The sequence below is a fragment of the Ipomoea nil genome, unplaced genomic scaffold (genome assembly GCF_001879475.1).
Source record: "Ipomoea nil cultivar Tokyo-kokei standard unplaced genomic scaffold, Asagao_1.1 scaffold3087, whole genome shotgun sequence".
Classification (NCBI taxonomy): domain Eukaryota; kingdom Viridiplantae; phylum Streptophyta; class Magnoliopsida; order Solanales; family Convolvulaceae; genus Ipomoea; species Ipomoea nil.
Window position 1 is genome coordinate 1,536,128 of NW_017619515.1, and position 15,795 is coordinate 1,551,922.

The 15,795-nt window shown below is 36.4% G+C and overlaps 3 protein-coding genes across 3 annotated transcripts; all 3 read left to right on the forward strand.

Moving 5' to 3' along the window:
- The first annotated feature begins 410 nt into the window (after positions 1–410).
- On the forward strand, positions 411–1,232 carry LOC109166112. Its single transcript, XM_019315002.1, has one exon. The coding sequence runs from the start codon at positions 411–413 to the stop codon at positions 1,230–1,232; it is 822 nt and encodes a 273-aa protein (XP_019170547.1).
- Positions 1,233–2,729: 1,497 nt separating this feature from the next.
- Positions 2,730–5,826, forward strand: LOC109166247 (putative late blight resistance protein homolog R1B-17). The gene is made up of 2 exons (XM_019315170.1): positions 2,730–5,311; positions 5,729–5,826. The coding sequence occupies exons 1-2, from the start codon at positions 2,741–2,743 to the stop codon at positions 5,810–5,812; spliced, it is 2,655 nt and encodes an 884-aa protein (XP_019170715.1). The 5' UTR covers positions 2,730–2,740; the 3' UTR covers positions 5,813–5,826.
- A 181-nt stretch (positions 5,827–6,007) lies between these two features.
- LOC109166113 lies at positions 6,008–8,490 on the forward strand. The gene is made up of 8 exons (XM_019315003.1): positions 6,008–6,026; positions 6,088–6,175; positions 6,250–6,434; positions 6,544–6,701; positions 6,941–7,083; positions 7,166–7,371; positions 7,451–7,599; positions 7,682–8,490. Exons 1-8 carry the CDS (start codon positions 6,008–6,010, stop codon positions 7,790–7,792), a joined length of 1,059 nt encoding a protein of 352 aa, XP_019170548.1. The 3' UTR covers positions 7,793–8,490.
- Positions 8,491–15,795: the final 7,305 nt, after the last annotated feature.

A 15,795-nucleotide genomic window follows, 5' to 3' on the forward strand; every position in this document is an offset into this window, starting at 1 on the left:
CAGGATGAACAGGAACCTATAATACAAACGGACATGCCTGTGCAATTAGCAGATGCGAAAGTTGTGGGGTTGATTGATCAGGATACTGGTACGTGGGATCACTCAATTCTTACTGATTTGTTCCAACCTATAGCTGTGGAGAATATAAAGAAAATACCTATTTCCCCAGAATATGACGATTCATGGTATTGGCATGGGGACCCAAAAGGGATCTATTCGGTCAAGAATGGTACAGACGCATTGTGGGAAATTATGAGCCAAACAATGGATCTTTTGATAAATGGCTCGCCCTATGGAGCCTAAAAATCCCACCCAAATGGAAAACCTTTCTATGGAGAGCAATTACTGATATCCTCCCGACCACTACAAATTTGATTATAAAGAGAGTGGAAGTGGACCCAATTTGTGCTATGTGTGGAAATGTTCAAGAAGATACTATGCATGCCTTGGTGTTGTGTGATTTTGCGAAAGCCATTTGGGAACGATCTAGCCTTCCAATCTCTAATATTGTGACGAATGTTTTTCATATTTGGTTCTCTGAGCTCCTAAATATTCTAGACTCTAATAGAATGTTATATGCAACAGCAATCTTATATCATATTTGGAGAGCACGGAATGGAGCGGTATGGGATGCCGTTATGCCACGGCCCACGAAACTCCTCGCCACGGTCACGGCAACCATTGAAGCTTGGCGCAACGCACGGCTGCCGCCCCAGCCCGTAACACAGCCGCAACAGCATACTCACACGGTGGCACAACCCCACAACACGGCGGCACAACTGGGCAGGACATGCCACATGGATGCCGGCTACCTCCACGACTCCGGTGTGGCAACGGTGGGGGCAATCTTACTCGATGCAGATGGCAGATACGTGGCAGCATTCAGTGCCCCCCTTCCAACTTGTTTTTCACCACTCATGGCAGAGGCGCTTGCGTGCAAAGAAGCGTTATCATGGCTTAAAAACCGGGGTGAGACATCAGTACATCTATACACAGATTGCCTATCGTTGCAACGATATCTTATTGCACCCTCATCTTCAGTTCGTTCGTATGTTGGTTATGCCCTTGATAGCTGTAAGTCCACTGCAGCTTCGTTTAATTCTTGTTCTTTTAATTTCATTCCTAGAACAGATAATTATTTAGCTCATGCGTTAGCATCTGCTGCGTTCCAGCAACCTACTATTTTGTATTGGGATCTATGCCCACCTGACATTATTGCAGCATTTTTCTAATAAAAGCACCATGAAAATTTAAAAAAAACAAATTGCATATATAAAGTTTCGTTGGTCCCCCATTCAGCTAGTCTTAGCCTCTTAGGTCAGTGCCTTAATGACTTCTTATATGTTCAGCATATAATATATAAACATAAATATGAAATCTAATTACCAGCATTCAAAAAAAAAAAAAGAAATCTAATTACCATCTTAGACTTGTAGTTGAGATGGAGCACATGCTTCAATTTTCTTTAGTATGGTCTAAATTAAATTAAACATTCTATTTAAATCTTTGTCATAATATTCATACAGTTATCTACAATTTTTCTTATGTTTGGTATCATTATGAACGATTGACTAGCTAGATATCATTACTACTATTGGGAATATGGTAGTAAAGCACGTTTGGGGGCCAGTGAATATTCTTGTAGTTTATGCTTTTGTGAAGGCGGTAAGTTCTCAATGGCAAATTATGCTGTGCATCCGTATGCACCAAGCATGGTGCATACGGATGCAAAAACGACGTCGTTTTATAAAAATGCGCGTCTCCCCTTAAAAAAAAAAATTAGGTTCGAAACTATAATTCCATAATCGATGAACTATAATTCCATAATCGATGAACTATAATTCCATAATCGATGAACTATAATTCCATAATTGATGAACTATAATTCCATAATCTAATCTATGAACTAAAATTTTCAGAATGAATGAACTAAAATTCCAGAATCTATGAACTAAAATTTCAGAATCGATGAACTATAATTCCAGAATCGATGAACTATAATTCCATAATCGATGAACTATAATTCCATAATCCATGAACTAAAATTCCATAATGAATGAACAAAATAATGTTGTTACTAGGAATCGAACCTGAATTTTTTTTAAAAGGGGAGACGCGCGTTTTTAATAAAACGACGTCGTTTTTGCATCTGTATGCACCATGCATGGTGCATACAGATGCACAGCATAACTATTCGTTCTTAATCTGATCCGGACAATTGAATTCTTGACTTTAATGATTTTGCCTAATTGAATCCTATGATAGGATAATTTGATAATTTCGATCTCCTTTATTAATACAGAATTTAGTCCTCCACTATAAAAGGTTTACTCAATTCAGCTATTGATTATAGTGACCTTTTTCTATTTAGAGGTTGATTATAACAGTCGGAGGACTCAATTAGATAATCGTTCGATAATTAATCTATCCGATCAAAATTATCAACAATTGTTGTTGGTGGTTGATAATATTAACAGACTTTTTTCTAACAGTCCGGCAATGGTGATTAATATTATGCAAGCTAGGTGGTGGAGACAATTGAATGTGCACCATTGATAGAGACAAAGTTTTACAGATGAGCGAGAAATTAAAACATTTTTTTAACAAGCAGATCAGACCACCTTCATCTTCTTTTTATGCAATGTTTGGAGGGTTGTGGCTACACCCACTCAATACTCATTCATTGAGAAAACTAAACAAGCTAGCAGATCTGAATAATTTGAAAGAGAGATCTATCGAGATGGCTTGTGTTGCATTGACTTCTCTGATGGCAACAATTGAGCTAGAGTTTCTGCAACCAAATCCAAGCAGGGTTCCTCTTGATGCTGAAGGGTTTATATCAATGGAATCTTTGTATGAAAAGGTTTCATCTTTGCAAGGTTTTGTGAAGGAGAAATCCGGGGCACAGGGTGGCACTGCAATCAGAGAACTGGAGATACAAATCAGAGACTTTGCACTGGATGCCGAAGATCGCATTGAAATACAACTAAGCAACTTTCTTCTGGCCAAAAACGGAGAGGATCAACAAAAAGCTTATCAACAACTCCATCAAACCTTGGGAGAAGCAGCAGAAAACGCAGTGGAGTTGCTGGAAAAAAGCAAGGAATTGGAAACTGATGAAGAAGAAGAAGAAGTGGTGAATGAAAGTGAAGGACCACTGATTCCTTGGTTAAAACACGCTTCGGCTTCGGAGCCCAGCAATGTCGTTATGGTCGGTCGTCGCCGTGATCATAAGCTGATAAGGGACAGACTCATCATGTGGCCCTCGAGTGAACTAGAAGTGGTCTCAATTGTTGGGATGGCCGGCATTGGGAAAACAACTTTAATTACTAGTGTCTATAATGATCCATTAGTTGCATCCCATTTCGATGTACGAAGATGGGTTTCTATGCCTGTGGGTGGGGGATACAATGAAAAGGGAATTAGCCAACTGCTACACACCCTTCTTTGGACACTACTACCAGAGGCAGATGATGATGATGATGATCTAGCAGTAGCTAAGCAGGTATACAAATGCTTGAAAGGTATGAGATATCTAATTGTTTTGGATAACTTATGGAACAATCAAGCTTTGTATGATATCCGGCGTTGTTTACCTAATGATACAAATGGAAGTTGCATAGTGATAACAACTACGCATTTCACGGGGGGTACATATGGTTACCTTAGCTATGTTCATAACATGACTTTGCTAAATTCAGAAGAAAGTTGGGCTTTATTTTGTAATAACCCTTTTCTGAAATTGAAAAACCATATGGAACCAACTAAATTTCAAGAAATTAGGAGCCAAGTTGTAAAGATATGCGAAGGATTGCCACACTCAATTCTTGTAGTTGCAAAACGTCTATCTAAGTGTGACAACATAAGACAAGAATGGAAGAAGGTTGAAAAGGAAATAGAGTTGCTTGGAGTTTTAGATAGGAGGGCACTGACCCACACTTACAAACAATTGCCACAACACTTAAAAGTTTGTTTTCTATATTTTGGAGTCTTCCCAAAACGCAGTGCAATCAAAGTGAAACAACTTATTAGGCTATGGATTGCTGAAGGATTTGTTAATCCATTGGAGGGCAAGGAGTTAGAAAATCAAGCCTATGAGTATTTGCAAGAGTTCATTGATAGAAGTCTTATTCTAATTGACAATTGGAGTTTTTATAGAAAAAATAAGAATTGTAGGATGCATAGTGCCTTACATAGCTTTTGTGTAAGTGAAGCTCAGAAAGAGGGCATTTTTTGTGCTTTAAATACTCAACAACTTCCACGAGGGTCATTTGGCATGTTTGCAAATTCATGCCGCTGGTTAAGCTTATACACACATAAATTTGACTATTATGTGTTGTTAAGAACAAACAACCCTCGTTCCATTTTCTTCTTTCAAGAAGATGCTGATGAAATATATGTATCTTTCAAGTTTCTAAGAGTTTTGGCTTATGTTCCATCTTCATTTCTTCAAAGAGTGCCAACGCGCTTATATGATTTAGTTTTTTTGAGATACCTATCTGTATCTGGATGGTTTGAGGGTCTTGAGTATATAGTGTCAACCAATCGAAACTTGCAGACACTTGTTGTTTCTAGTAAAGAATCCCAACTTGGAACACCTAGTATTCATTTGCCTTCAACAATTTGGGAGTCACCAAAATTACAACATCTTGAACTTGACAAATCTTATGTGATTGATCCTCCATGCATGGATAAAGATAATATTCGAACATTATCTTGGGTGTGCACATCAACTCATTATAGAGAAGGGCCAAGAGGACATTGCAGGTTTCCAAATATTGAAAAATTGAAAATCTTTCTAGTTTGCAGCAATCCTATTCGTTTTGATAATTTTGAATATTTCGAACGTCTTGAGAGACTATCAATTATTTCATTTTCGTTTGATTACATTGTAAACATTCCAAAGCCATCTATGTATCCTTTACAACTAAAGAAGTTGAGGTTGAACGGTACTTACCTTTCAGAGAAGGATTTAAAGGTAATTGAAATGTTGCCTCAGCTTGAGGTTCTCAAATTGGAAAATGCCTTTCGTGGAAAAGTATGGAAAGTAGAAGAAGGATTTTTGCGATTAAAATTTTTGCTTCTTGAAGATAAAATGCTCAAGCAATGGATAGTCGTCAGTGATGAATCCTTCCCAAGTCTTAAGCATCTAGTCTTAAGATTTTGTTATTGTTTGGAACAAATCCCCGAGGTTATGAAATTTATTGTTACCTTGGAGTCAATTGAGGTTCAGTGGTGTTGTCGGTCCGTTTGCGATTCTGCAAAGTGGATTCAAGAATGTCAACGCAAGATTGGAATGGAAAGTTTAGAGGTTAGAAACTACCTATACTAGCTAGTACAGTACAACATATATGATTCATTCTTACATTTCCATTTATTTTTCTATTCAATGCTAGCTTACTGCTGCTATTTCGAATTCTGATCTCATTTCATTCTTATATTAGTTATGCATTTATTTTTCTATTCAATATAACGCAGAAAATCTATTGCAATTTTCTCCCTCGCTCTGATCTCATTTCTTAGTCTTGGAAATGAAAATTTTGAGGTTAGAATTAAGCTGCGTAGTATAACGTAACATACATGATTCATTCTTACTTCAATTTATATATATTTTTCTATTCAATATAATTTTCTTTACATGTGTTTAGCCTTGTCATCCTTGGCTTCATTAATATCTCATTTCAGTTTCTTCAATTTATTCTTTGCATTCTGTTTTTCATATATATAGATCAAAATCGTGGGATCTGAATATGATGATGATGAATCAGAGTGTACACAAACAGAAGAGTTTATAGCTTCAGATGATGAATGACGATGACAAGCTAATGTATGGATGCATGCATGCTAGAATTCATCCAATCACAAAAATTCTTGGTTACCAACTAACTACAAATTCTTAACATTTATTTATTACGGAGTATTAATTATATATGTCATTTCTTTTCCTTTGTTTTTATTAGTTTGCAGTCCCCTATTGTCTGCAGGCACAGAGGATATTTGGCAACAGATGGACAGAAATTGCGATGGTTTTAATGGCGCTTTAAATCCAAGCTTGTCTGTTCGTGAAGAACTGATAATGCTGTCAAGAATCGGTTCACGACCCTCTGCGGCTCTGCAAAAAGAGAGCGAAGAGCGAGGCATTAGCAAAAGAAAACAGTAATTCATCCATTAATAGGTAAAATCCGTTTAGTGTGCTTCAACTCTATATGATTACACTCGAGTAAATAACGTTTGGTTTTTGGCGTTTAGGAGGAGTCACATTCCAGACCCCCCTGAAAGTTTTAGCAACGGGGAAAAATCACTAGTGAGTTGTGATGCAACGAATCAGATGCTAAGGTCTCCATTTGCAGTAATAGGTCAAAATCTCTACAGTCCCGGGAGCAATGTATCGAGTCATCAAAATGATGAGGACACCAAAGATTCACACGCCAATGGTAAATAATCTGAAGCAATGGTTATATAAATCAGAAAAGTCATTTAGATTATCAACTATTTTATAAGTTCTTTATCTTTTATAATTAACACCGGTTTTGGATCAAGCAGGCTCTAGCAATGAAACCGAAGGAACATTTCTTAAGAAGGATGATCCGAAGGATGATCCGAAGATACTTGCATTGATGCAACAAGCGGAACTACTGAGCTCACTGGCACTCAAAGTCAATTCCGAAAACACAAACCAGAGTCTTGAAAATGCTTGCAAGGTCAGGAAAAACGAGCGTTCTTGTATGGAGGAATTCAGTGTTATCCACCTTTCTAAAATGACATTATCAACATTGCAGTGCATACATAGTTTCTTTCTCGATAACCCAAAAAATTTCTGATTGCAACAACTTAAAGGCCCTTCAAAGTTGATTATGATTGTATCAATATTATGTTGTTGTTTGTTCACATGATGGCGGCTCAATCAGTGGATCTTCTGATACGAAAGGAATCTTTTCAGGTACTTGAATATTTTCTCAATCATACAAAAGATGGTGATGTGACGAAATGCCAAATTTCTGAGATGGAGATTCAGCTCGAGAATTTTAAGCAATCTGCAAATGAATTAAAAAACATTAATGAATGCAGTCAACCATCTTGGAGGTATTGTCACATGCAAGCTAAATATGTTACTCGGGAATGTTTGTCCACAATAACGGAAGTGCCTAATATATGATTTGTGCAGGCAACCTGCTTTATCTGAAGAGTCTGCAGGCAGCTCGGAGTATAGCACTGGATCAACATTACTAGCCCACGGGGTTGGTGATAATAGAGAAAAGAGCGAAGCTGAGCTATGTGCTTTGCATCAGGATATTGAATCGGGATTACAATCAACCCACATTGATGATGAATTTGCAAAAGGAATTTCTGGCAATGCCTCGAATTCTCAAGGTGTGAAAGACTTGTACTTTATGCAAGGCATTTTTAATCGGATTAATACTTCAAGCTTATAAAATTTGTATGGTTCCAGTTGATACGTTCCCAGCTTGTGACAAAGTTAATCCCGTTAATGAGACTATATGTGATTATTCAAATGAAGAATGCTGTTCCCCTATTCAAGTAACCCCGATGTTCAGATCACTAGCAGCAGCTATTCCCAGCCCGAAATTTTCAGAAAGTGTAAGTAACACCCTTCATTGTTTCACTATCTGACCTAAAAACTCGATTCAATGCTGACACCTTTTTTTTCATTCGTTTTCAGGAGAGACAATTCCTACTAAAAACACTTGGAATGGAATCTACGTCTCTGAATCCAAGCATCAATCCTTCTCATCCTCCATCGTGCAAGAGGGCCCTCCTCCATAGTTTATGACAAAACTTACCAACCAATCTCATGCATATTCTGCGGGGCTCAACCACCATGACTTTTCGTCCAAAAATTACAGGCATGTGTAGATTATATTTTAAGCCAGTTTTCCGTTGGATTGCAGTCATTATGACCTGAGTTTTTACAAAGAGGCCATGAAGATCTGGTCCCAAAGACCACAATCTAGAATGCTAAGGAGCATCCTAGTATTTTCCGAAGATCTGATAAGATGGTCTGCATCCTTTCTCAACTTACCAGCCTAATACAGTGTCTAGAGTGTTGTGTTTTTCTTTTTTTTTTTTTTTTGTTGTGTCACATTCTTTTGTGTGTTGTATGGGAGAGTTGGATAGGGCATCCAATAATGTTCCCATAAGGCTTTTTTACAGTATTTATTTGCCAATTGTACAGAATATATAGAATGTAGTTACAGATTGGCACATCGCCATTGATATAGAACATATCAAAAAGAAGAAGAATACATTGATAGAAGAGAGGAGGATCAACATCAACCAGTTGAACTGACCCCCCTTCCCTAGCGTTTTTGCTTCGTGTGCAGAGTTTAGATAATAAGTTTTGTGGTGTTCTTCTGTTTCTCTCATCTTTATGTAACATTTATCTCATACTTTTATTGGAGTGGAAAATCCAATATTGCCTTTTGTGTGTATATATATGTCTCAGAAAGCAAATTACTTAGAGCTGAACAAGATTTGGACTAAAGATGTGTTGTTAGGATCGAGCGCTTTAGCTACATAGTGTTGGACTTGGCCCTTCAGGCCTCCTCCCAACACTTACTTTAGCTACATAGTGTTGGACTTGGTCCTTTACCGGCTTTTGCCCAACCAGATGCACATATGCATGCCCATAAACAACGAAAGAATTATAAAACGACATGTTCTTGGATAATAGAATAGGAGAAGAGTGGAGATAGAGTTTCTTACACTGTTTTGTAGTTTTTCTGTGGCCTTGAATTCAGAAGCTTCCTTGACAGCACCTACTGGAGATCTGGAATGGGGTAAGTGTTGTGGGGAAGAAGCTAAGGGGTCTGAGAAACTCTCTCTGTTATTTAAGTTGGTCAGAGGGCAAAGTGTGATCAATGGCAGAATGCAGAAAGTAGGGGAGGGAACTCTTTGCAAATTAAAGTGTGGAGTATAGTGGCAGTCACTTAAGTGAAAAGACTGAATTGACCCTCATTCCCATTCTCACGTCTTGAGTCAGAAGGGAGTATTATGGTATATGTACATGCTAATGGTTCTCCAACAAGGGCCCAAAGTTGAGATCTCATCATTGAAAGCAGAAAAGCAAACTTTAACATAACACAAGGATTGCAGTTTGGGTCCATCTCTCAAATTTGAACTTTTGAGTTTTGACTGTAACAACCGTTTCAGAACATAAATCAGTTGACATTAAACCAAATATTTGATTCTAATCTTCACAATTCATGAGTAATTAGATGCAAGAAATGCTTTGAAATGCATTAGTGGTTTATAAAAATCATGTGTACTTCCTCTTCACAGTTTCTTGTTGTAATGGTTGTGTTGGTCAAGGGACCAAATCGACTAATGGTTAGAAAGATAAAGTTATGGCCAACAGATCTTAAGCTATAAGAGGGAAATTGGAAAGATATGCCATGTCTGCAGCTTTTGTTGGGCATTTTAAGAATTGAGTTGTGCACGACATTTTGCCCTATTTGCTGAGTCACTGAGTTACCGTGATTTATCTCCTCCCACCTGTTCTACGTGTCGGGGCGTAAGGGGCCCTCAGGGTTGGGGATTGAACCAGAGAGTGCCGCCGTTTCCATTAGACCAAACCTTTATCGCTTCATGAAATATTGAAATCACACTGAACTACTCAACCTATTAAGTTGGTGTATCAGCCTGAAACACTACAGCTATAGATCATAAGAAGCTTACTCAGAAATGACCATATCAAACAGACCACTTTTAATTTGGTGCCAGGTTCAAGAAAGCCAAGTGCTCAAACCTCTTCTTGTTCGGACCATATCTCTTTGTTGACCTACCCCGGCCCATAAACAAGTAAAATTGAAGGATGTGTTTAGTATATAGTTTTTGAAGTGCCAAGCTACTAAAAACTTAACAAATATATAGTGAAAGCTGCCTTATGATCCTAGCCACAATTCGAAAGTGCACTTTGTGTGAAGATTCCTTGTAAACCTAATAGGCAAAAGACCATAAGGAGATAACCCAGCCTAGATTGCATGTATGTCATAGCTAATCAGTTCAAACAAAGAGGAGTTTATATCCCTAATCAGGAAATAAATCAAAGAAGTAAACCAGTTTAGGTTGTCTATTAGTGATTCCGCTAGAAGGTCTAGAGACATTCTCATAAGAAGTCAAACTTGAAATGTAAAGCCCTTGGACTAAAAGTTCTATAGTGGATACCCAACCTAGTTGGCACCTAGGTTCAATGGGACAACTAAATTATGGAATGGAGCGTGTCATTGTGGGGGTCTCAGACTCCCTTCCACTCTTCGCTAAAACAGTGACTCCCGCACGAGGCTAGCATGTTGATGCTTTAATGATTCGAATGTCGGTTGACATGTGTGAGTATGTGGGATACTCGGAAAAGAATCACCTATGTGAGAGAGAAGTGAGGGTCGCTTCGAAGGAGAATTGAATAGGGCTCAATTCTTCACAAACTCTTGCAGAACCAGGACGGTGACCCACGACCAAAACGGGCACACTCATGAGAACAGAGCATGGTTGGGAGGTTCCTGTGTGAGATATGTCATCGTCTACACAAACGGCAGTCGGTTCAAAGATATCGCGTTCTACCATACAACCAGTAGAGTAAACATGTCTTGCGGGCTAAGTTATGCCAACTTCCGGTATCATTTTTTCCCTGGTTCGGCCTTGGGCCGAAGTAACAGAAGGCCGAAACATGGCATGGCATCATGGTTTCGGCCTAACGCTCCTAGCACTTTTGGGAGGTGACAAATAAGGTTTTAAGGAAAAATACACTTCGCCTAACTCGTACAAACCTTCTTCCTTTCTTCCTCTTCTTTCTTGTTTTGGATTATGCTCTAAGCAAAAATCCTTTCTACTTTCTTGTTGATTTCTTGTTGATTGAAATTGTAATTTGGAGGATTACAAATTCCATTTCGGTTGATATAGATATATGTATATCTTTTTCCGTATATATATATATATATATATATATAATCGTGAGATCTGATTTATATATATTTGTGTGTGTATATATATATATATATATATATATATATATATATATATTTCGGACATATATCCAATAATATTATATATATTTCGTGTGTATATATATTAATATTATTACGGGATATTAAATCGATTTGGTTCATTATCTACAACAGAATTACAATATAGAAATCTCAGAAAATCTTCATTAAATCCTGAATCTATTAGGCTATCTGCATCCGTGAAATTTGGCCAATTGTAAATCATTATTATTATTATTATTTTTTTTGATGTGTTGCAAGGCTGACAGCCTGACACTGTCAGACTTGCAAATATTGCAAGTTTTGTGTCAGACTTGCAACACCATTGTTTGAAACATTTTTCTTTTTTATTATTTTAATTATTATTAATACTTTATTGATAAAAAATAATTTTTTTATTAAAGTAATGCGGAGGTGAGACCACTTTTGAAAGATAAGAGAGAATTGTAAATTTAGTGATATGACATTTTGAAAGTGAGAGAAGATTGCATGGGTGAAGACAACCTTAGAAGGTAATGTGGTTTGAGTTTCTCCCTAAGAATATCTTGGAGAGAGTGGAAAAAGAAATGGGTAATCCTTTAAAAATAACCATCAAGCACTATTTATACTCCCAGAATGCGCCAAAAACAATATATTTTATTCATTCTAGAATGTCCGCTCACAATCAACCTCATGCCATGGCTTCAATCGTGAAGTTGCAAGTTCCAAAACTCACAATGTACGTCAAAGTCGTGACGATTTTACTCTGCGTAGTAATTCTAATTTCTAAGTCATTTTTAACCTTGTAGACATCTGAATTAGACTTTGTGGTCTTCATAAAAATTGTAGCTCTTTCAAATAACTTTTCAATTTCGGTTGAATAGCTTGAATTGGTCATTCTATTCTTACATCAGGATATTATTAAAATACCGAGATGTCACCCGAAAGATTAGAGGAAAACATAATAGAATTTGTCACGTTGAGTCCTGATCTTCACTCCAAAATGCACTTTTGTTCATTTCCTTTGTTCCGTTGGATCTCTGGGTCATGCCATGATCATTGAGTATCAGAATTCATCTTTGTTAAAAAAAAAACATTTGACATATCAATGCAAATCTTATCATAATTGGTTCCAACAAATACTGATGGATCGCTTTACTGATATTTTTAGCAGATATAAACAATAAATCTTATCGGCATGTCATTCAACAAATCTATCAACATAGACCTTGGAATTCAAGTGTTGAGACCATTTTGTTGATGTCTTATCTTCTGATATTCATTGTAATCGAAAGAACTATTTAAGTCAATTATGACACATCCTCCCAAAAGAACAAATCTACTAGCAGATGTGATGAATAACTCGCATAAATAAGACTCCATTCTATACAAACATTTAAAATATTTTCACAATTAAGCAAAAAGTGCAATGTCAACACATTACATGATAACATATATTCCCAACTGAAAAGTACCCTTAAAAGAAAAGTCACTATCTTCAACTTGATCTTCCTTAGCTTGTAAATAGAATGAAATTCACCATTAGACTGGAGAATTTGAGATATTCCTCCCAGTCGCTTGTGTATGCGCTAGCGAAGATGTGCTATGTGCATTGCATAAGGATATTGAATCGGGATTACAATTAACTCACATTGGTGACCAAATTTCGGGGCTCAACCACCATGACTTTTCGTCCAAAATTTCATACGTGTAGATTTTTTTAAAGTCAGTTTTCCGTTGAATTACAGTCATTACGACCCGAGTTTTTACAATGAGGCCATGAAGATCTGGTCGCAAATACCACAATCTAGAATGCAATGGAGCATCCTAGTATTTTCCAAAGATCTAATAAGATGGTATGCATCCATTCTCAACATACTAGCCTAATACAGTGTCTAGAGTTTTTTTTTTTTTTTTTTTTTTTTTTTGTCACATTCTTTTGTGTGTTGTATGGGAGAGTTGGATAGGGCATCTAATAATGTTCCCATAAGGCTTTTTACGGATTTATATGCCAATTGTACATAATATATACAATGTAGTTACACATTGGCACATCGCCAATGATATAGAACATATCAAAAAGAAGAAGAATACATTGATAGAAGAGAGGAGGATGAACATCAACCAGTTGAACTGACCCCTCCCTCCCTAGAGTTTTTGCTTCATGTGCAAAGTTTAGATAATAAGTTTTGTGGTGTTCTTCTGTTTCTCTCAATCTTTATGCAACATTTAACTCATACTTTTATTGGAGTGAAAAATCCAATATTGCCTTTTGTCTGTACATATGTCTCAGAAAGCAAATTACTTAGAGATGAACAAGATTTGGGACTAAAGATGTGTTGTTAGGATCGAGCACTTTACTGGCACATTTTCGTGAGGCCGTGTTGGACTTGGCCCTTCAAGCCCTCACCCAACAGTCTCCCTAGCCACATAGTGTTGAATTTGGCCCTTTATGTATTGGATCCAGTGTGTGTGTGTGTGTATATATATATATATATATATATATATATATATATATATATATATATATATATATATATATATATATATATATATATATATATATATATATATATATCGCACTCACATGCGAATGCTTCGCTCAGGCGCGAAATAGGAATGGATTCTATCCGTCCACGTGTCCAGATCTAATGAATGAGAAACACTGATTTTTTTTTATAAAAAAAACGCGGTAGCATTTTCATAAATAATTGAACATCGAAGTGCAAGTAAAATCACTTACATGTGCACCTACTTTCACCTATAAGTGCATGTAATTTTGCCTTGTTAACATTCACTTCCCGCAAACATTCATGCACCTGGGTGCACCTACTTATAACTATAGGTGCAACTATTTATAATTATAGGTGCAACTACTTATAACTATAAGTGAACCTACTTTCACCTATAAGTGCATGTAATTTTGCCTTGTTAACATTCACTTCCCGCAAACATTCATGTACCTGAGTGCACCTACTTATAACTATAGGTGCAACTATTTATAACTATAGGTGCAACTACTTATAACAATATGTGCACCTACTTTCACCTATAAGTGCATGTAATTTTGGTTTGTTAACATTCATTGATCTGAGTTCAGCGGGTAGTAATACCCCTGAAAACCACCCGCAAACATTCATGCACCTAGGTGCAACTACTTATAACTATCTGTGCAACTACTTAGAACTATAGGTGCAACTGATTATAACTATAGGTGCACTTAGTATTGATGTTGTGCAAGTAAAATATATTACAAGTGCATGTAAAATGTACAAGTATAAGCAGTTGCACCTATAGTTCTAAGTAGTTGCACAAATAGTTATAAGTAGTTGCACCTAGGTGCATGAATGTTTGCGGGTGGTTTTCAGAGGTATTACTACCCGCTGAACTCATATCAATGAATGTTAATAAAGCAAAATTACATGCACTTATAGGTGAAAGTAGGTGCACATATATTTATAAGTAGTTGCACCTATAGTTATAAATAGTTGCACTTATAGTTATAAGTAGGTGCACCCAGGTGCATGAATGTTTGCGGGAAGTGAATGTTAACAAGGCAAAATTACATGCACTTATAGGTGAAAGTAGATTCACCTATAGTTATAAGTAGTTGCACCTATAGTTATAAATAGTTGCACTTATAGTTATAAGTAGGTGCACCCAGGCGCATGAATGTTTGCGGGAAGTGAATGTTAACAAGGCAAAATTACATGCACTTATAGGTGAAAGTAGGTGCAAGAAGGACAGAATTCATTCATATTTCGCGTCTGAACGAAGCATATATATATATATATATATATATATATATATATATATATACACAGAATCTAATACATAAAATGAGAAAAATAATACTAAAAAACAAATGTAGAATGATTAAGCAGTGACCAAACAAATAAAGCGGAAATAGAAAACGATTGGGCCACGATCCCGCGAAGGATAAGATTCCGATAACTCAATTATTGCAATAGTTATATTGTGCAACCGAATGTACCATGCGCATGGTGCATACGATGCAAAACGACATCGTTTTGACTAAAAACGTGCGTCCCACTTTAAAAAAAAATTCAGGTTCGATTCTCGGCAATAGCATTATTGTGGATATATAGTTATGAATTTCTGGATATATAGTTATAAATTTGTGGATATATAGTTATGAATTTATGGATATTTAGTTCATTCATTGTGGATATTTAGTTAATTCATTGTAGATATTTACTTCATTCATTCACTGTGGATATATAGTTATGAATTTATGGATATGTAGTTATGAATTTATGGATATTTAGTTCATTCATTGTGAATATTTAGTTCAATCATTGTGGATATTTAGTCCATTCATTGTGGATATTTAGTTCATTCATTGTGGATTTTTACTTCATTCATTCATTCATTCATTCATTGTGGACTTTTACTTCATTCATTCATTCATTGTGGATTTTTACTTCATTCATTCACTGTGGATATATAGTTATGAATTTCTGGATATATAGTTATGAATTTCTGGATATATAAAAATGCTATTGCCGGGAATCGAACCTGATTTCTTCTTTAAATAGGACGCGCGTTTTTTTTTTAAACCAAAACGGCGCCGTTTTGCAACCGTATGCACCTTGCAAGGTGCATTCGGTTGCACAGCATAATTTGCGCAATTATTGGCCACTCTGGTGCAATCGTTATGCTGTGGAACCGTATCCATCTTGTAAGGTGAACACAATTCTATGTTCATAATTACTGAACTATATGTTCATAATTATAAAACTATATATTCATAATTTTTTTTAACTTTTTATTCATAATTATTGAACTCTATATT

Coding starts and splice junctions, on each gene's coding strand:
- LOC109166112 (XM_019315002.1), top strand. CDS start 411: ATGTGTGGAAATGTTCAAGAAGATACTATGCATGCCTTGGTGTTGTGT.
- LOC109166247 (XM_019315170.1), top strand. CDS start 2,741: ATGGCTTGTGTTGCATTGACTTCTCTGATGGCAACAATTGAGCTAGAG. Junction 5,312..5,728: donor TTGGAATGGAAAGTTTAGAG/GTTAGAAACTAC, acceptor TCATATATATAG/ATCAAAATCGTGGGATCTGA.
- LOC109166113 (XM_019315003.1), top strand. Junction 6,435..6,543: donor CAAAGATTCACACGCCAATG/GTAAATAATCTG, acceptor TGGATCAAGCAG/GCTCTAGCAATGAAACCGAA. Junction 7,084..7,165: donor TGCAGTCAACCATCTTGGAG/GTATTGTCACAT, acceptor TGATTTGTGCAG/GCAACCTGCTTTATCTGAAG.